This window comes from Porites lutea, chromosome 12 (assembly GCF_958299795.1).
Source record: "Porites lutea chromosome 12, jaPorLute2.1, whole genome shotgun sequence".
Classification (NCBI taxonomy): domain Eukaryota; kingdom Metazoa; phylum Cnidaria; class Anthozoa; order Scleractinia; family Poritidae; genus Porites; species Porites lutea.
The window spans coordinates 21,040,582-21,061,325 of NC_133212.1; the positions used below are offsets into that span (position 1 = coordinate 21,040,582).

Sequence of the window (20,744 nt, forward strand, 5' to 3'; positions counted from 1 at the left end):
CCAAAACGGGAAGTTGAAGACGAGAAAACACAACCGGTCTATACAGACGAAACTGAGAAATGAAAATGGTATATATGTATGTTGTACAAACTGAAACAACAATCGACAACTTTGCACTCCGCTTTATGATGTGAGCAGTTCAGGCTAGAATTTTTTAAAAAACTGTGTTTTGTTGGACTTGAGAAGTAGACATCGGTCATTCGAACATTATGGCAGAACTGATCCGCGAATGGATTTGCCTAACTTTTTACTTTTATGTAACTAATAAAGAATGTACTCTAACATATATTCCAGAAAGTTAACAAGCTGAAAGACTTTTTAGTCTGGTTAACACGGATACCACTAAATTAAGGTCTTAAAATGGCATTCTTGGCATTCAGAACGAAGCTGACCTATTCGCCTTCATAGAGAGTTAACGAGAGATTAGAGGGTAAATTTGATACGAATATTGTTGTAATGTTGACGTGTGAATTAAGAAGGGAAGTCTATGTTATGTAAACCGTCGAAAACAAAGTATTGACGCAAGTATTGGAGCTATATAAATCGTGACGAAATGATATTGATATCAGACTCGGTTCGAAAGGTAGAAGAGATGGTTTCACTGGTTTGAACAAGTTGTTTCTTGTAGAAATTCCGTCGTGTACATCCCCAGGGCAAGCTTTTTCCGGTTCAAATTACTCACGAAGGTGCCTTGTGTAAAACATATTACACATAAGCTGTTTGTTTGTACAATGGCGGTTCAAACTAGCGTTTTAGCATCAAGCCTTTTGTTAGCTACTCTCCTTGGGTCGATTTGCCGTTCGGGATCAATAAGAAATAACTCGTCGAAACTGCCAGGTAAGAGGCGGTTATTTTATCAACTTCCTTTTCATATTATCGTTTAAGTCATTGCTTATCCGTTGCACACGATTTGTCCAATTATTGGCAACGTTTAAATCTTCAGTTGTTTAATTTAATAACATAAAGTAATATCGTGCGGTGGCGGTTTGTTCTCCATTCGATTGATTACGTCAGAAGGAGTAAAATGAACACTGAATGAAGGGATTCGATACGCGTATAGTGAACAAAGAGAAAAATGCAGCAAATTGTATGATCGCTTCAGATGACCTTTGTATTTCACAGTAGTTTGCCATCTTCAAGTTAACAAAACTGCACTTGAAATTCTTTTCGGTTCTCTGTCTACGCTTGTGTAGCCTGTGATTCTAAGTTTCGACTGAGTTGCTTTTTAAGATGCTAAACCTTGTCACTAGACCACAATTGACAAGATCATTTGTCCCTTTTAAAACTTTTATATAATTGTGTGAAGAAACTATGGTGTTGCCATTTAAATGAAGCCTCTTAGGGTGAACTTTTCTATGGTATAATTCATTTCTTTGGATTTTCCAAAAAGTAAATTTGATTTTTTTGTGAATTATTTGTTCTTCGGCTTCTAAAAGTAGTGAAAGGGCAACTTAGATCTCGCTGTACTGTTTTAAAGTATTGTCGTGACTCGAGAGAAGGCACTACCCAGCTTATTTTCAATTCATTGTGGCGATGAAAAATCCTGTAAATAATCAAACGAAAATAGCAAGACAGCTTTTTTTCCGTGCTCTGTTTTATGCTGTCCGAGGGACTTGTAACGTCTTAAGTCTACATAAAATCCTCTCAGTGGCTTTTCAAATTTTCTCTAATATTTTTAGAGCATCCAGTCGTCATATTCTAGACAAAAAGAATAAAACTGAATTTGCTTTAGTTTAATTAAGCTTTTATATCTGAATTCAAATTTCGCACTAACCCTGGGTTATCTTAACCCAGCTTTGAACAACCCGGCCCAGAAATATACTGTTGATTATGCTTAGGCTCCTCAAAAAGGCGACGGTGGGGAAATCCCATTTTCTAGCCTACACTCTTTAAAGTTTTAGATCCCAGTTTTTTCATTCTATGTTCACCATGCCTTAGACTTAAGTCTATAACATTTACTTGAAAAAAAGGAAAATCTTAGTTCTCATTATTACCAATCAGAGCCTAAAACAGAGTGTAAAAGGAGATGAATACAAAGTGTTATAATGTAGGTTTAAAGACTGCGAACATTCTCCTATGACTGGAGGAGCATTGACGGCGAGTCCTTTAGTTGAAAATCTAAAACAGGAGTTTTTTTGTGTTGCTCTCCTGTTTTCTGCTTTATATGAACCCTTGTATATGGTCAGATTCCTTTAAAAACGATTTGGCCATGTTTCAACATTTTTGTCGAGAAAAGAAACCGCAAGCGCAATCATGGTGGTCCGGCGGGCGGATAGTCTGTTGAAAGTCAATTCTAAAAGCCAGGAAGCTCTGCTGCCCCTCATAAGATTAGTCTTGAGTCTCTCCCCACCCAATTGCATCGATATGGCTTTTTTTTAAGGCGAAGATACAGGGGACGATTCGTAAAGACGATTTTTAGCGCAACACAGCGTTGCAACGTTGTTGCGAAGTTTCAAATGGAAACAAATTGCAACGCTGTGTTGCGCTAAAAATCGTCATTGCGAATCGTCCCGTGTAACTTAGATTGCGGGGACGATGCAAAGAGACGTGAGCCGGGAAAACATCGGGGATGGGGTAGGGAGTGAGATCTAAGGACCCTAGCTTCCTCTTCCTCTTTTCATCATGATTCAGTTTTTCCCAATCAAGGACTTCGCTCCACACTTCACTATCTGAACGCTTGGAAAAGGCAAAAAAAGACGCGCCAACTTTCAAAATGATAAACTGAAGCAAGGGATGGCGCTCGCATCCCACCAAAGTGGCCTGGCGTGGACGCCATATGTTGGTTGATTTTGTTGTTGGTTCTCTCCTTTGCTCTGAAAGGTTTTCTCCGGATACTCCGGTTTTCCCCTCTCCTCAAAAACCAACATTTTCATGTTCCGATTCGACCGGGAATCAGGAAGAAGAAGAATCACTTCAGGGGCACCCAACGACAATTTTCGGAAAAATATCTGTTCGGAAGACGACTTGAGATCTAGAATTTTCGGAACATTTGTTGTAAAATTTCTTGCTTGCCTGCTTCTCCTAGGATTTTCGAACATCTAAAATATGTTATAATTGCCTATTTTTAACGTATTTTTACGTAAAAAGGTCACCTAGAATTTTCGGGAGCCTTTTTTCTGGCTGAAATTTTTGAAAAGGTAAGTTTTGATCCCTATAATTTTCGGATCACTAGACTTTCAGCTAGGAAATCCGAACAGATGAAAAATTTTTAGAGGATAAAAATATGCCTATATCTACCGTTTAAATACCAAAATACGTTTAACAATGCTATGTTTTGGCAGTTTTGAACTAAATTCTCGTTGGGTGCCCCTGTCACTTTATGGATGAGCTACATCCAAATCATTGATTATTATTTATTTACTTAACGGAAGAGAAACCAGAGTATAAACCGGGGTTGTGGCGGACGAAAGTTATTGTTATTACTTTCTTGGTATTTTATTTACGGATACATACGTAGTTTATATGGGCGTATCTTTATTGGTTGAAATTTGACATCGCAGAGCCTTCTCAGGGTACTACAGTGACATGGGAAGTCTTTCACTTCATTACAGTCACACTCAGTTTTCGTGTCTGGCTCATATTTTTTGCGATCCAGCGCTCAGCTTCCGTGGCTCTCAGACTTGAGAGCACTATACATTTCATCTTAATGTAGGATAACAGTACGTGTTTGAATTAATCTCTCAGGAGAAACATCGGCTACCAAAAACCCACTCATTCACACTACTGCAAACAACAGAACGAATGGCTCTATACAGAGTACAACACTGACGGAGAAACCTACAGACACAGAAGTGACATTGTTTACAACGTCTGCCTCTGTGTCAGCGCTTCAAATGGCTACTAAAGTGGAGACGTCTTCGAATCAAAGTAACGTGGACAAACCAGGATCTCAAGAAGGCAAGTCAAATACAGAAGTGCTAAGTGTGTCACTTTCGTTGGTCCTTGGTGTCTTAGCAGCAGTCGGCGTTGTGATTGCTGTGTTGTTTGTTCGCTGGAAAAGGTGAGTTAAGGTTGAAGTTGGTAAAATCGAACATCATAGCACTCGACCGCAAAAGTCGTCATCATTATTTTTAGATTAAAACAAATTAAAATTTTAGATTAAACTCCAATTAGCGCTTATGTTGAGAGTAACTTGGTGACTTGCTAACGCCTATATGGGAGTACTCGGTTTTTTGCCCATGTATTTGGCAGCTTAAAAGTTAACCACCACATCTCTTTCATTGCGCGAGACTTTTATATACCTCGGATCGGTTGAAAGTCCATGCAGGGGTCCCACAGGCTAGTAAGAAGTCATTGGCAATTGAGCCCTAAGAGTGATCAGCATGAAATTTCTCCTTATAATATCAATGCTTTAGAAAACAGATTGGTCATGAGAATTGAGTACATGATCTATTGAAAAAGTATAGGGACAGTAAATGAGAATCTCAATTTCAATATTAGGCTTTAAAGGGTTGAAACTGTTAATCAAATTCGGAGTCACCTTCGGTTGGAACGTCCACACAAACTACCTCAGTCAACGGTTCAGTATGTGAAGGGGTCATCTCTCGCATATGCCGAGATTTTCAGACTTCAATTGGTCTCACCTTTGACGCCAAAGATCCTCTTAGCAGCTAATCAGAACAGAATAGGATTTCCAGTAATGCCTATTGAGCTAAACGAGTTCATAGAGAGGACCAAGGTGCTTCTGGCTCGCTAAAAATTCAACGACTGTGAAGGACTATGGGGAAATTTGGAACATGGCGCGCGAATTTCACGGGAAAAGTGATTTGAAAGTTATGTCATCTGACAGTAACCGAAGAAGGCTCTCACATGATTTGATAGGCTCCAGCGCTTACATGTAATGTAAATACGCAAAACAGAAGCACTTTTCACGGAGCTACATTTACGACAAAACAGCCATCTTTCACGCCATGTCTTCTCCTAGGTTCGCTTTTGAGAAGACAGACCTAAATTTGAGGTTTATATATGATTACCGCATTTTGTAAACGTGTTTTGTTAACTTTTTTTTCTCACGGTTGTAGAATACGAAAAATGAAGAAAGGATTCCAAGACGAACTGGCTACTATATGTTTACAGTAAGTAAGATCTTAAATTAAAGTTTCACCGGTGGACGAGAGTAACTGAGCTGATAACTGTTTCTCATATTACCATTTCATCGAGATTCTTTATATGGCAATCTTCAAAACTTTTGTAATTTGTACAGTTTGTAGTCTCGTTTACATGGCCACGCGCTAGGATTACGTCCACATACACTCCAGTGAAAGTTGGAACCACCTCGTAGAGCATAAATCAACAACTGAAGAGATACGTGCCTTGTAAAACGTCTAAAACCCATCCTCGGAGACCTGGGGGCAAGAGAAAGTCTAAACGGCAATTTTTTTTTCCGCCCGTTTAAACTTTCCCTTGACCCCATTATCTGCCCCTGGGTCTCCGAGGGTGTGTAAAACCTCGCGACTCTCCGGGGATAGGAATTGAACTCTTGATTATATGACTGCTAAACAAAGTAATGCAAATATATTTGAGGATCTGGAAAGGTATTTTAGGGATCCGGGATTTGACCGAAATACGGTGTTGGATTTAGGAAAACGGAAAATGTCTTGACGAGATACGGGATTTGACCGTTACTCGAGAAGCAGGATTCGCCAAAATCTTGAAGCGGGATGAAGTATTAAGAAAGAAACACTGTTCGGGACACAGACGACAGAAGTTCGGGATCACGCGGGATTGTCGTGTAAAAGAAGCGTGAATGCGGGATCAGGACCCCCTTCCAGACCCTGATCTTACTGCACGTATCGTCTAACGATAACATATTTTTATTGTTGTTGTTATACAGTGACGAGTTAGCATCAGAGGCATTATACGCTTCATGGAAGCCTTTCATGGACACAAATGACACGTCTAACATGAAGCTTGTTATTCAGCAATCCACTCCTGATGCGAAAAGTTCCACTGCCACACAGGCCTAGCAATCCTTTCTGGTCTAGCCTGCAACCGAGCAAGCTCTCCATTTGGGGGAGTAAGAGAGAAGTCACGCAAGAGCAGCACGCAAAAGAAGACCCGGCGCTGCTTGCGAACTGTCGCGCCTCGCTTCAATCGCTATAAACGAAGAGCTTGCTCGCAGGCTATTTCTGATCTTTCTGTAACTTTTATCAGAGACCAGAGTGCCTGCGCTCAGTACAATACAAATCCCAACTAACAGTGTGTACAAGTTGTAAAATATTGCAAAACAAGTAGAAAGCAGCTATGGACAAAAGGTTTGTCCAGGTTTGATGACTAGAATTGTCAGTACGTACTCAAAGGTTTCAGTCACGTTGTAAAAAATAATAAATAGAAGCATAAATACGTACAAGACTTCAACGTTTATGAATCAAGTGAACCCATAGCAAAGCGCTGCTCTGTAGTTATATATTTCATTTGAATGGTCATAATGGTTTTTGTAATCTCAAAATCTAGAACCACCTTGTACAGCATAATAAACAGCACCACAGAAATCTGCTGCCTAATTGGTTTTGTTTGAATAGTCTCATCATTACATACCATTTACAGACTGACTCAGAACAACTACAAACAGGCTCTACTTTCGTTTCACTAAGTTGGTAACACTCCGGCAGGCATCGCGTGCAAAGAACTCGTCCTCCTCACGAGGAAACACTACGCGCGGTTGAAAAAGAAAACATCTTTGATTTCTAGTTGACTAAAATTAAAATGTCAATAAATTCTTAAATAGTAAGGTAATTTTACTTGTGTACCATTATAGACTTCACCTTTAGGCTCAGTAACAATATCACGAAAAGGGTCAAAATCTTGGAAGACAAAGCGCCTGATTGGCAATCCCAATTAGGTATAAAATCAAACAACCCCACTGGAATTCGTACTAGGCACGAATCTGCATAGTCCATGTAGTGTGCATTTTCTTTTATCCAAGAGATGGTTTTTGTTTTTTTCTTTCATTTTGTCGAGGGTTTCCTGGCCCCTAGTTAACTCACTGAAGGTTTTGTCCTGGATATTAACTTCTGATCCAAAATAGCCATTGAAATACCAGGCAAATTCGATTATACACAAGTTACATCTGAGCTACGGGGTTCTTCGTCTGGTCGAAGCTTCTCCAAAACTAAGCCTTCCAACTCTACTGGTTCAAACAAGGAAGACCGAGGCGGAAGAAGTAATGTGAAGCGTCCTACTGCTTCTTCAGGGACTGTACCACCTATAACCTTTAGGGGATATAGAGTTTGGTTGATGAATAGGCCATTTACAGTTATGGATAGAAGCGAGGCTGGAGTTGACTTTGTTTTGATGGAAACCTTAAAATTCTTGCTTTATTATGTAAGTCAAGTTATTCTTATGCTAACTAGTATTTTTCAGGGACAATTTCCATAACAAAGCAAAGGAGGTTTGTATCAAAACAAGGTCAACCTCAGCCTTACATTCACTCGAAGGGTAGGGTACTAAGTCCACAACTGCAAAACTGTCTATTGCAAACACTGTAGGAAACGATTCGTAAATGTAAGTCGCTTCTCGCTTTAATTTCACTGACTGGAGGGAAACAGAAGAAAACCTCTAGTTTTGTTGATTTATATATCGGTCAGTGTAAAACGCAGACTGCGGACTGCAGACTGCGGACCAGGGCTAAAATGCAGACTGAGTGTAAAATGCAGACTGCAGACTGAGAGTAAAACGCAGGCTGGGGTAAAATGCAGAATAAAGACCGTAGACGTTTTTAAACATTTGTGCTCCTTCTTCTCCAAATCAGTGAAATAGCTAGCCGGTATCAGTTACACACTTCGCTTCCTAGTTGAAGTGGATTGCACATTCGCCAGAAGTTTCAATGAACATCCGAATAGGTTAAGTCTGTGTACCTTGATCTGCAATACTTTCATAGAAGGTCGTCCAAATTTCCTGCAGAACATCTTTCTTTGTTGTTAGAATGATTTACTCCCTTGTTATCGCCATAATTCTTCCTGTACAGTATTTTGGGTCAGCAGCTTCCATTTAAGCGTAAACATCGTGGTGTTGTATTTGTAACAATTCACGGTCCCTGGTCACGTATATCGAAAACTTCGCGTCTAAACTTGAAGCGTGAGGTCTCTCGGACGGAAAAAGGTTCAAGATTGCGATTATATGTTTTTGGGTCGTCGACAACGTTCTAGAGAAGAAAATCCTGAGTGGATTTGTGAAAGCAGATGTCTTCAAGTAAGTGTTCGTTTACATGTATTTGCGGGATTTTTTGACCCTTAAACCTTTCCACAACTACAGTTTATGCTCGGTCTGCATTTTACCCCAGTCTGCATTTTACTCTCAGTCTGCAGTCTGCATTTTACATTTAGTCTGCATTTTACCCCTGGTCCGCAGTCTGCAGTCTGCAGTCTGCAGTCCGCTGTCTGCGTTTTACACTGACCGATTTATTTTTTATTTAGAAGACATTCCATTTATAGCAGTTAAAAGGGATGCAAAGTTTTCTACTAGCTATGTGAAAGGGGTACTATTTGTCCATAGAAGTATACGATAGGGGTGGGGGTCAAAAATGGTATACAAAAGGGTAAGGGGTTGAAACTCGGGACGGAGCCTCCCCTTACACAGGCACTGGGGACGCGTTGAAGAGAAGAATAGTTTCTTGTTGTTGTGGACCGGTGCAATCACCAAATGTGTGACTTAATACAAAAGATTGGAGAGTCACTGAACGATGCCACACCACAAAACAATAACTAACCAACAATGCTTAAAGCAACACCAAGAAGCACCCCAAAAAAGTAGGGATTTTTAGGGGGAAATGGTTGAAAATTAGGGCTTTTTAGGGCATTTTTCAGTAATGTATCTTACCTTTTCCGCGTCCAAACACAAACATACTTACTCAATTAAAATTGCATTATACAAAGTATTTAAACCTCACGTACTGAAACCAACTAGAATTGCAAGTCATTCTTTTACACTAATTGATAACATATTCTTTAATTCTATTGAATATCAAACAATCAGTGGGAATTTATTACGTGATCTCACAGACCATTTGCCTAATTTTCTCATCATTGAGAGGTTTGCTTTTTCAAGACATAAAGAGAAAAAATATAAACAAGATTATTCTTATTATAATGAAGAAGCTTTTATAGATGAATTCAGTTCCATTGACTCAGGTCTGATTTATTTCATGGACTCTCAGATACTACTGAAATGTTTGATAAGTTTTATACAAAAGTAAACAATGTTATTAATAGTCATTTACCTTTAAAGCCACTTACTCGAAAGGAATCAAAATTTCAAACAAAGCCCTGGATCACCCCAGGATTAAAAGCATCCATTACAAATAAAAATAGGTTGTATAGGCACTACCTGAAGACACATACATGTTACAGTCATACCAAATTCAAATGCTATCGAAACAAACTAAATCATCTACTTAAACTAAGTAAAACCAATTTAAATTATAAAGAATATTTTGTGATCAACAAGGCAAAAACAAAAGAAATTTGGAAAGGAATAAAGCAACTTATATGTCTCAAGTCCAAAGGTTCCACCTTGCCTAGCAAATTAATTATTAATGAACATGAGATTACAAATCATAAAGTCATTGCTGATCAATTTAATAAATTTTTCTCTAACATTGGAAAAACTTGGCCTCAGCTGTACCAAAACCAAATCTTGCATTTGATTATTATTTAGATAAACCCCAGGCCTCTAGTTTTTTCTTATCACCTACTAATTCAACTGAGATTGAGAATTTAATTATGTCCCTAAGTTCAACCAAGGCTTGTGGCCCATTTAGTATTTCAACCTCCCTTCTTAAGACTTTAAAAAGTGTTTTATCAGTCCCTCTTCAGCTGCTCTTTAATTGCTCATTCTCTACTGGTATGGTGCCAAAAAGTAGCCAGAGTAGTGCCAATTCACAAAAAAGGGTCCAGCTGTCTAGTCTCCAACTATAGACCTATTTCCCTGCTTTCTATATTCAATAAATTAATTGAAAAAATAATGTATAATAGAATTATTAGCTATCTTGAGAAAATTCTATTTTATACAAATAATCAGTTTGGTTTTAGATCAAAGCATTCAACCATCCATGCTCTTCTCCTCTTGACTGATAAGATATAGAGATCAATCGATAATGGCACCTATTCTTGTGGCATTTTTTTAGACTTACGTAAAGCATTTGATACTGTCGATCATAAAATTTTATTAACCAAGTTGGAGTATTATGATATACGAGGTGTTGTAAATGATTGGTTTGCATCATATCTAAGTAACAGAAGACAGTTTGTCTCTTTTTTTGGTACAGATTCTGATTACCAAACGGTTTCATGTGGAGTACCACAGGGGTCAGTGCTTGGCCCACTTCTTTTTCTTTTATATATAAATGATCTGCCTAAATGCTCCAACGTTTTGGATTTTCACCTTTTTGCAGATGATACAAACCTGTTTCTTGACAATACTAACATTCTAAATTTAGAAGCCAACCTAAATGTAGAACTAGATAAGGTGAGCCAGTGGTTATTTGCTAACAAATTATCTCTGAACATTGAAAAAACTAGCTTTGTGGTATTCCATTCTCCGCAAAGACAAATAGCTCATAAGTTGAATCTTAATATCTCCAATATGTCTGTTAAATCTGATAACCAAGTTAAATACCTTGGAATCATTTTTTATTCTAATGTGTTGAACTGGAAACCGTACTTGCACGAATTGAGCAAGAAGATTTCAAGAGGTATTGGGGTACTATCTAAAATTAGACATTATGTAAACGGAAACATATTACTTCAATTATATTATTCACTTATTTACCCCTTCCTCACCTACGGTTTATCAATTTGGGGCAATACTTATAGTTCTACTCTCAGACCTTTGAAAATTCTTCAAAAGAAAGCAACGCGTATTATAACTTTTTCGGAACCAGGTGATCACTCTGAGCCTCTTTTTAAGAAATTAAACATTCTTAAATTAACTGATCTTGTTACCCTTCATAATGCACTCCTCATGTATAACTATCACCATAATCTTCTTCCATCTTCCTTTGAAAATTTCTTTAAAACGGTAGCATCCATACACTCATACAATACTAGGCTTGCTTCTAAATCAACCTATTACCTCAATACTATCAAAACAAACTATGGTAAATTCAACTTTCGCTTTGCGGCTGTAAAAGTTTGGAATAACCTTGATGAAAGCATTAAACACCTCCCCCTTAAATCCTTTAAAAACAAAGTCATGTCAAACATCTTACAGTCTTACTGTTCGTGAGTCTTTTTTCTTCTTTTTTTTCTCTTTTTTTTTTCCTTTTTCATTTTTTCCTTTTATCTATTTACTAATTCCTTGTTTGTTCTAGCTTTAGTGCCAACCTACCTCCTATGCCTGAACATTATTTAGCTTTACTCAGCTCGATTAGCTTTTTAGTTATTCTGAGTAAATGTTACCTTTTTTTGTATTAATATATTATATTGTAAATTAAGTTAACTTTTATTTGGTAATAAAGCTTATGTTTCTGTTTCTGTTAATGAGATGATGGCCATAGTTAGAATGTTGTGTTGAAAATGCTTTACAACATCAATAACATTTGAAGAAGTGGTACCATAAACTTAAACCAAACACATTTATTCAATAGTACCGGTTCTACAGCAGTAGGCTGATCAGTCAATGTATTTATACAATGGACTGATTCTCAGGACATCTTCCCTAGTCAGTGATGTAGGGTGTCCTTATCCCATAGAAGTCATAAACTAAGGATCAAGCCTTCATATAAAATTAGTGTGAGTGTGCAACAACAAGAACAATATGAATTATGACCTTGTAAACAAGTGCATGTAAAGATTCTAACCATCCAGAAATACTATGATTAAGTCAGAGAAAACTAATAAAATCATTTACGCATCACATTCTAACTGCTAAATTATAGCAATCTAGTGCTTAGCATTTTCAATCACATTCAAGCATTTGCTGTCTAGAGATGCTCTCCTTTTCTGCCAATCTTCCATTTCACTCTGTGCAGTTTTCATGTCTTTGTGGGCACCTTACAGTAGGCCTTGAGCTACAACCACTTTGTTCTTAAAATCTTTAGACTTAACTGCATCGCAACTAATCTCTGAAGAAGTTTTGTTTTAGAACAGCAGTTAATGAAAAACCTTTTTGCCACAGGCTCTGTAAGAGTTTCTACGAAGAGGTGTCACTACTTTCAAACTCTTACAAAGAATGTGATAGTATAAAGTGCTACAAATCTAGTACTTGAGCATATGGATATGCTTAAGCAAAATGAGAACAACAAGCCCCCTCAAACTCTATCTAGAAGTTGTCGAGCGCTTTCAACGACATTGGTCATCAGTAATTTCCGGAAAGAAAGAAAAAAAAAAAGCTTTTAGGGAAAATTGTGAAAAAATAGGGATTTTTAGGGATAGGGGAAATAATTAGGGATTTTTAGGGCCTCCAACATGCCTGTAGTATTTAAATAATAATAGTTAACTAAGATAATTCCCTGTCACATGATAGCTGTATTGAGTCTTCCAGCTGTAAATGACCTGTAAGAAGTTGTTAGCGACCCGTGTTGCAGTCAAACTCGTAAGGTTATGTTATTCCCATCGCATAGTTAATTCATAAGTAAGTTAGGTTAGCCAATCACATTCGCAATCTTGCAATCTTGGACAGAATAAAATGCATCCCCATCCCCCCTAAATCAAGGATGAAGCCGTGCGAAAGGCAAAACGCGCCTTTTTCCCATCCTTGATTTGATTTGGGGGAGAGAGGTATAACATTTTTCTATAGGCTCCATTTCCGTCGCTCTCTCGGGAAGTAGCGCGGGCTCATTTCCGGAAAGCCCCTGATAATCGAGCCTAGTTTCCCGAAAGACCTGCCACTTTAACGGTGATTGACAGCAGGGCGAGTAAATATTGTTGGTGGATTCGATTCATTATTGTTTATTTTCGATTGCTTTACTCGATATTATTCGTGAGAACTGTGGTTAAAGGAAGTTGCCTGAGACTTGATGCAACTGATTCTCCTACGAAGAAGATAAGAACTCTGCTCAGGTAATGTGGCTTTTTATCACTGTACGTCGATTTATGATGGTAGTATGTGCTAAGACAAAGTGCATTACGAAAACCGTTTTTGAACCACTAAATCTGTTCATAAATGGCTTATTTTGAGCTGAAGGCTTTCACCACGACAACCGAGGCTTAGCTCAGTAGATAGAAAGATCAGTCAGCCGGACGACATCTTGATTCTCTGAGCCACACCAATAATCAGGATCTTAAAATAAGCAAGATACTGCGCTTGCTTCGCATGACTCGGTGACCGCGTAGAAATGCCAGCCCTGTCTTCCCTACGAGACTTAAAAATCCTGTGTAGTGTCGTCAGTGATAATAGTTGGGTGGTAAATACATCGCTAAGCTCTGCTTTAATTACCGGCCAAAATATGTCTTTGCCAGATGTCGCGATCGGCTTCAGTTAGTCCATCGGTGACTCTGTTAAAAGGTTTTCAATCCTTTTTTTTTTTCTTTTGAAATTTATTTAAATCAAAAACTAAATTAAACTCTGTTCCTGACATTTTACGACATATCTTTTCCCGCAAATTGGGAAGTGCTGAACCTCGTAAGTTTACAAGACAAACACACCACGTAGGAATTTGAGAAAAGAGTGTCTAAAAGTTCAAACTATGGTTACTAATCGTCATTAAGCTCTAGTCTCCATCCTTCTGTGAGTCGCTCGGCACCGATAGTAAAAACAGGTCATTATCATTTTGCCTCTCTCTTTCAAAAACAAATCTAAGGGTTACCAACAGCCACCTTGAAATCATCGAAGGGATCGTGAATGTAAATGTTTGTGTTCCGTTTTGAAATGAATTCAGTGATATTAGTGGTTTCCGCTTCGCTGAGACAGTAAAACTTCCCTAGCAACTCCACAGGCAAAGTTTATACACAAACTTGAAACCGGTGAGGGTACTCAGAGTTATTTTTTCGAACTATTTAAATCAGAAATGGAACTGAATTTATCGCTTGTAGTCTACAACATTTCTTCTCCCGAAAAAAGTGAAAATGCTGTAATTGCCGAGTTTTACTACGATAGAAACACACCACTTATAAATACTTACGAAAAGAATGTCTAAAAAATTCAGACTATGGTTAATCATGATGAAGCTCAGCTCTACTTCTTCCTCGAGCACTGAGCTCAGCAGCGATAGCTAAAACATACTTTTTTGTCTCTCTCTTTCAAAAGAGAATCAACAGGGCACAATATTAGATTCAAGACATTCCTGAAATCATCAAGGGTCTCAAACGGATCGCGTGTTCTTTTTTGGAATGAATTGATATTGATGGAGTTTCTGCTTCGCTGATCAGACAGTAAAACCGAATCGAAGAAACTCCACAGGAAAACTTTACAACCCAACAGCTGAAATCGGAGGTTACTAAGAGTTATCTTTTCAATTTTTTTTGCACGTCCAGAAAATGATTGAATATAATATTGGGTTAAATAAATGAAGTACAGCCACTGTAAGACTGACTTAATTCTCTGGGGTTGGGGGAGGGAATCCCATCTAAATGCTACGGGAACCGGGGGAATGCTCGTTGGAAAATATAATTAGAATTAATTGAACCCCTCTAGCTAAAAGAGACCAATCTGGTCGTTTCTCAGGCTTTATATGAACCCTTAAGGAGACCAGTGTACTAAAACAGACAACATAACTAAATACTGTATTTTTCAATACATCATTAACCAATACTTTAGAAATGAAAATCACCTGGATGGGACGCTTTCCAAGCTGTTCATTTGTAAGCTCGCAAAACGTGTTTTATGAGGTCTAAATCTCGAGTTTAAAACTTTGATAGAACAATGCTGCTCCTGTTTTAAACATGACAGCATAAACGGATACAGAAAGTGCGCTCTCATCACCGCAAGAGGGTTAACCAATGATAATAGTAACAATAACAAAGACAACAGCTTTCCTTACCGGTTATATGATGATGTCCTCTTTACCAACTTTATATAGAGTGAAAATTACAGGATATAATTGAGAAGTCTGGAGTTCGGGTCAGTGGGTAATTAATAAGAGCTATCGCCAAATATTTAGTTATCTACTACGGCAGTGGAAAAGAGGGCGTAGTAATAAGTTTTATGTCCATTTTTTCTTGTTGCTTAATAAAGTTATAAAGTTCTCCAAACATCACTCTATAGACCTTGACAGGGAGGGGGCATGGCTGAAGATTTTTATTGATTTTATCGGTGTTATTTTATCAGTGCAATTTCAATATAATTATATTAAATCATCTTCAGGAGCGAATGCCTCTGGGAAAATGAATCTGATTGAGAAGGCGATCACTGGGAGCGAAAAATAATTAACAGTATCCCCTTAATTACCACCCTTGCGCGGTAAAAAAGTCTTTCATTTTTGCACTTGTTATATACATTCACTTCATGTTTTTTAAAAGTTACAAAAGAAAGGAGGGTAAAAGGTATATTAGATCCCCCATCCCCTTCAAGCCCAGAAATAATTTTCCTGGGGAATCTAAAAACGTTATATAAAAACTTTATTTTTTTGCGGGGTGGATGGATGCATGTATTTGGTTTTAGTTTTGAGATCTTTGGGAAAAGGAATTTTGAGTACCGTCATTAGATATCCCATATTAATATGACAATAACGGTTAGAATCACAAACGATTTGCTAAGGTAAAACATGCAAAACTAAACGTATAAGGCCAACTTTTTGGCGTCACCGTCACGCTATTTTAAAGATTGACGAGACCAATTCCTCCCTATTAGATCTAAGCAAACTGGCTGCAGAGAAAGCAGAAATCGGGGACACAGACGACAAGGTATTATGTTTATTGTATACTGGATATTTGCTTTGATTAGGCGATCGAAATAGCCATATTGTCTTTAAATGCGACGAAATGCGTTTAAGTTTGGCTTCTTACCTTCAAAACCTTGCTTATTTTCTTGGAATATATCCTTGAATTTATATTACGGTAGAAATGCCAGGGGAAAACCCTTTAAATAAAACAGCGATCCGGGTTCAAGTCCCTGACGTCAAGTCTTCTTTCTTTTTATAATTTATATAGAAAATATATATATATTTAGTAAAATCCAACTAGTAGTCTATTATCAATGCTGCGTTCTGATTGGTTGAGCTACTACTAGGCTATATGTTATAGTCCACTAGCAGCGAAAAGCGCCGGCTTTGAAAACCAAAACAATGGCGGCTGAATCGCGTTTTGCTAGCTAAAGTTGTTTTGTCTCGATATTTTTGACCAATTGGTTGGATTTTACTAAAAACAATTATTCCTCTCACCCTCATGGTCTCTGAGTCAATAGCCCATTCAGGCTCGAGGAATAATAGTTAAATATATATCTGTGTAGATTTCATACAAGTGCCTGTACTCAGTCTCTAGACAGCCAAGTCCAAGGAGCAACTACTCACCCTCCCCACCCATGAAGTTTATGACTAGTCAACCACTTCCCTCAAGCTCTGCTAGTAGTGTTATGATTATGAGTAACAGCACTGATTTGGCTGGGCTAGCCCACAGGAAAAATTATCTGACTTTGCACTGTTTTCTGACTTGATACTCTAATCAAGGTGACAAAATCTCCCCTTCCTACCCCCCTGGTTTTGACACAAAACAAGAGAGCCACCCACCCACGGATAGGTCTGGGCCTGGGCTCTCTGCCGACACCTAGCAAGACGGCAAGCCCTCTGGTTTTTTCCCGCTACACTGGCTTGAACACCGGCGAAGCCCGTGTTCAAGCGAAAACTTGGCGGGCAGCTTTTGGCAAAATTACACATTTGTTATATTTGTTTGTTTATTTGATGTCTTTTTGGCGGGGGAATTATTTTTTTCCTTTCTTTCCTGGCCGTATTACTTCTTCTAAGAGACTTTGCCTTTAACACTAAACCCCGACACGAGGGATTCGAATAACTCGCGATGGTCAACGCCTAAAAACAGAAGTTGTACAGGTTTTTATTTGCAACTTTTTTAAGAATGGGGAAAATGTTTTATACCAGCTAGAAATCCTAACGCAAGGCTTTGATTAAAAAGAAGACTGTTTTGCATTTTTTAGCCGTGCCCGCAACGTAGAGGTGAACATGGACTTCCTGGCAGTCTTAACCTTGGAATTGCTGCTTTCAAACGTGGTGATTTTAAAACAGCTAATGAGTACTTCGAGTCAGAATTGCATGAAGCCAAAGAGGCCGGAGACAAGTATAGAGAAGGCAAGGCACATTCATCAAAGCAATCGAATTCATCGCTAGGTGTTGCTTATCGCTCTCTCCGTGACCTCAAAAAAGCAATCAAATCTCATCAGCAAGCACTTAGTATCACAAAAGAAATTGGCGACAAAGAGTTAGAAGGAAAAGCGTACATCAACCTTGGCGATGCGTACGTTCTCATTGATTCCATAAGTGCAATCAATTTCCTTCAGCAAGCTATTAGTATTGCTGAGTTAGAAGGAAAGGCATACAGTAAACTTGGTAACGCTTACTACTTTGTAGGTGATCCCAAAAAAGCAATCGAATTTCATCAAAACGCTCTTACTACCGCAAAAGAGATTGAAAACAAAGGTTTAGAAAGAAAAGCATACGTCAACCTTAAAAATGTGTATGCGAAAGATTTGAAAGAAGCAATCGAATTCCTTCAGCAAGTTCACAGTGCCGCAAAAGCGATTACAAAGAAACGTTCAGAAGGACGAAAAGCATTCACCAACCTTGACAATGCGCATTACTTTCACGGTGGTCTCAAAAAAGCGATCGAGTTCCATCAAGAGGCTCTCAGTAACGCAAAAGAGATTGGAAACAAAGAATCAGAGAGAAACGCGTATATCAATCTTGGTGCTTGCTCTTTTTTTCTGGGCGATTTTCCTAGTGCTGAGGAGTATTTTCAATCCAGTGTCAAAGTGGAAGAAATGATGTCCCTTTCTCAAGAGAAAAAAGAGTGGAAAATAAGCTGTAAACTTTATAGTCTTCTATGTAAAATTACTACAAGGAAAGACGGTCGAGTCGCTTTCAACAGCTGAGCAGGAACGAGAATCACACTCGAATTTACACACACTACTCAAATCGGTATGCTCTTTCAATATTCAAAGATGTTTTTTTTAATTGCTTGACCAGAGACTGAAAGGAATATGTTTCAAGTGACGCAAAACGTAAACGAAGATTCGTCTATTGCACTTGCCTGCGTGCAGACGTCTCCTATTTCCTTTGTTGCACGCGAGATTTCGATCGCTCTGCTTTTCGATCGACGAAAAACACAGCACACAGTCGCACATGTTTTGATTTCTTTTGGTTGGAAAACCCCGCTTACATAAACCATTTAAATCACCGGATACATTATCAGACCACATTCGATAACAACCAATCAACGTTAACTCAAACAATGCGCACTGTGTGTCAGCCTATCACAGCGTGTTCCCAAGATCTTGGGAACCCAGCGGGACGCTGGAACACGATTAGCGACGGCGTTACGCAGACGTCCCTTTTCCGCGTGCAACAAAGGAAATAGGAGACGTCTGCACGCAGGCAACTATTGCACGTGCTTTAGTTTTTAGGGAGCCGTTGCGCCGCCAAGGAAAATCATACCGGATATGGATTCTGTTCACACAAGGTCACACAAGAACGGTTGTGGCGGGTTTAGCATTAGGTAGCCAGATTGTTTCTTTCAGTAAAATTAGTCTAACTTAAATGTGTAATATAAAATGAGATAGATAAACAGAATTGGGATGCTTTGAACCTGAGTCATTTCCTTTATGACCTATATCCAGAAGGAAGTAAATATTCAGGAGCGAGTACTAGAATTTATGCCCCAAGCCCTCACGGCCAACCGCGCAGGCACGATGTGGATGTGTATATGACGACTTGTGCCACCCAAGGCCGCTGTTGTTCATACTATAACGGATAACGTTTCGTGGCGCCACGAAACGTTATCCGTTATAGTGTTAACATGGCCTTAGATATCACGACGACGGCGGTTACGAGAATGTCGAAAAAACTGATTACCAAAATAAAGGTTCTGCACGTGTAGCACACTTTTTGGTACATTTCCTCGCCCTCAGTGCACGACTTCGGTGTGCAGTTGCCTAATTTCACGTTTTATCGAGAACGTAAACAAACGGCGGCGATTTTCTCTTTCTCTTTTTTAACTTCGCCTACATTAGACGGAGCGAGTAGGGATAATCGTGATGAAGTTTCAGTTTTCGCCACCGCCGCAGTAGTGGTATCAGCTGTGGTATCTTAGGCTTTGTTCACACGGCACCAGAAGAATTTTAGACCGGCTGATAAAACTTAACCGGGCACTTCGTTCACACGGAACCGTTCAATATTTTGGCCCTGTCAGCACAAGGAACTGACGAACCGGGTTAAATTTTAACTTTGACGGTGATTTTACCATCTGCTCAAGCGCAGAGCGCTACTTCAATCAACAAATCCAAAACGGCGTCTTTCAGCTGGGTTCTCGCACATCCATGCAACCACACCTTTGTCGTACAGAAAATTATATACGGTTATGATCAAATTACTGAAATTACGGTCAAAAGAGGAAAAAGGGAAGGGAGCCTTACCCTCTCTCCCCAATCCCCCTCCCTTTTTCCCTTCTGCCCAATCTCCTTCCCCTTTCGACGCATCCTACGCAGGCTCAAGAGAGAATGAGGTCAGTATATATTTAATCTTTTGTATTACGTCATTTGGTGATTCCACCCGTCTGCAACACCAAGAAAGTACTCTTTAGTATAAAACGAGGTATTTTGCCGGCTCACGGGCACGGATTAGCTACTAATCCTTACCCCAGAGGGGGTACTCCGGATCTCAAGTGACAGGAATGATCGAGGGATTTTTTGGGGGTTTGAAATTTTCGATTTCGCGGGATTTTCTTGGGTAGGAAAATTCTGGCAAGTATTTTTTTGGGCAGCTTGGTTTAAGTAGGGTTTTCTGGGGGGGGGGGGAGGTATTAAAAACTTCAAAACTTTCTAGAAATTTTGATGGCTCGGAAATTCGGCATGGTCTTAAATTTTTGTCCAGGGATTTTTGGGGTTTTATTCGAAGCCCTAGGGAATTTCTTGGGTTTTGATTTTTGCCCCCATTCGATCATCCCTGTCACTTGAAATCCGGAGTCCCCCCCCCCCCCTCCCTGGGATCCTTATCGCGGCAGGATTAGCTCACTCGGTAGAGAATTTGACTGCAGAGCGGGAGGTCGCGGGCTCAATCAGGGCTACCAGCAACCTCGTCCCCAGGGCGCTTTTCCCTGGCTTTAGAGGGAAAAGCGCGCTGGGGACGAGGTTGGGCTACCAGACCAATACTCAGGGTCTTAAAATAACTGAGAAATGAAGGTACTCCCTTTGCACTGCAAGCGGCTAGACCTTCGCGATCGAATGATCTGATCGAATGACCACGTAAAATGGCGGTCCCTTCTCCAGTTGGAGACGTAAAAATCGTGTCCCCAATTAGTACTTTCGAGCTAAATACATTGACTCAAATAAAAGGGGTTTTTTTCCGTCAAGCCAAATGTTCGGCAGTCGGCAGTCTTTTTACCCATTTTATGTGAAAGATATCGCGCTATCTTCCTGTTGCAGGATAGTAATCGGCTCCTGCCTGTTGTTATCATTAAGCCGAATCGGCTTTGTAGATTTCTAGATCATTTTTACTTTCAAAAGGCTAAGGAAAGGGATTTAGTAGAAATTCTTCAAAAATTTCTGACTGTCGGGCATTTAGACCCTTTCCTGCTGCCGGGCATATACCAACAGCGATTTTTATTGCGCAAGAATGGTCTTTGGAATTAGCCAATGAGATGTGCATA

At 39.2% G+C, this 20,744-nt stretch overlaps 2 protein-coding genes across 2 annotated transcripts; both read left to right on the forward strand.

Annotated features, from left to right (window-relative positions):
• The first annotated feature begins 442 nt into the window (after positions 1-442).
• LOC140922005 (uncharacterized) lies at positions 443-6,491 on the forward strand. The gene is made up of 4 exons (XM_073372026.1): positions 443-837; positions 3,685-4,000; positions 5,022-5,075; positions 5,834-6,491. The coding sequence occupies exons 1-4, from the start codon at positions 732-734 to the stop codon at positions 5,964-5,966; spliced, it is 609 nt and encodes a 202-aa protein (XP_073228127.1). The 5' UTR covers positions 443-731; the 3' UTR covers positions 5,967-6,491.
• A 4,090-nt stretch (positions 6,492-10,581) lies between these two features.
• LOC140953862 (uncharacterized) lies at positions 10,582-18,595 on the forward strand. Its single transcript, XM_073403240.1, has 3 exons — positions 10,582-10,690; positions 15,727-15,779; positions 17,023-18,595. The coding sequence occupies exons 1-3, from the start codon at positions 10,582-10,584 to the stop codon at positions 17,971-17,973; spliced, it is 1,113 nt and encodes a 370-aa protein (XP_073259341.1). The 3' UTR covers positions 17,974-18,595.
• Positions 18,596-20,744: the final 2,149 nt, after the last annotated feature.

Coding starts and splice junctions, on each gene's coding strand:
- LOC140922005 (XM_073372026.1), top strand. CDS start 732: ATGGCGGTTCAAACTAGCGTTTTAGCATCAAGCCTTTTGTTAGCTACT. Junction 4,001..5,021: donor TTGTTTGTTCGCTGGAAAAG/GTGAGTTAAGGT, acceptor TCACGGTTGTAG/AATACGAAAAATGAAGAAAG. Junction 5,076..5,833: donor CTGGCTACTATATGTTTACA/GTAAGTAAGATC, acceptor GTTGTTATACAG/TGACGAGTTAGCATCAGAGG.
- LOC140953862 (XM_073403240.1), top strand. CDS start 10,582: ATGTCTGTTAAATCTGATAACCAAGTTAAATACCTTGGAATCATTTTT. Junction 10,691..15,726: donor GAGCAAGAAGATTTCAAGAG/GTATTGGGGTAC, acceptor CCTCCCTATTAG/ATCTAAGCAAACTGGCTGCA. Junction 15,780..17,022: donor TCGGGGACACAGACGACAAG/GTATTATGTTTA, acceptor TGCATTTTTTAG/CCGTGCCCGCAACGTAGAGG.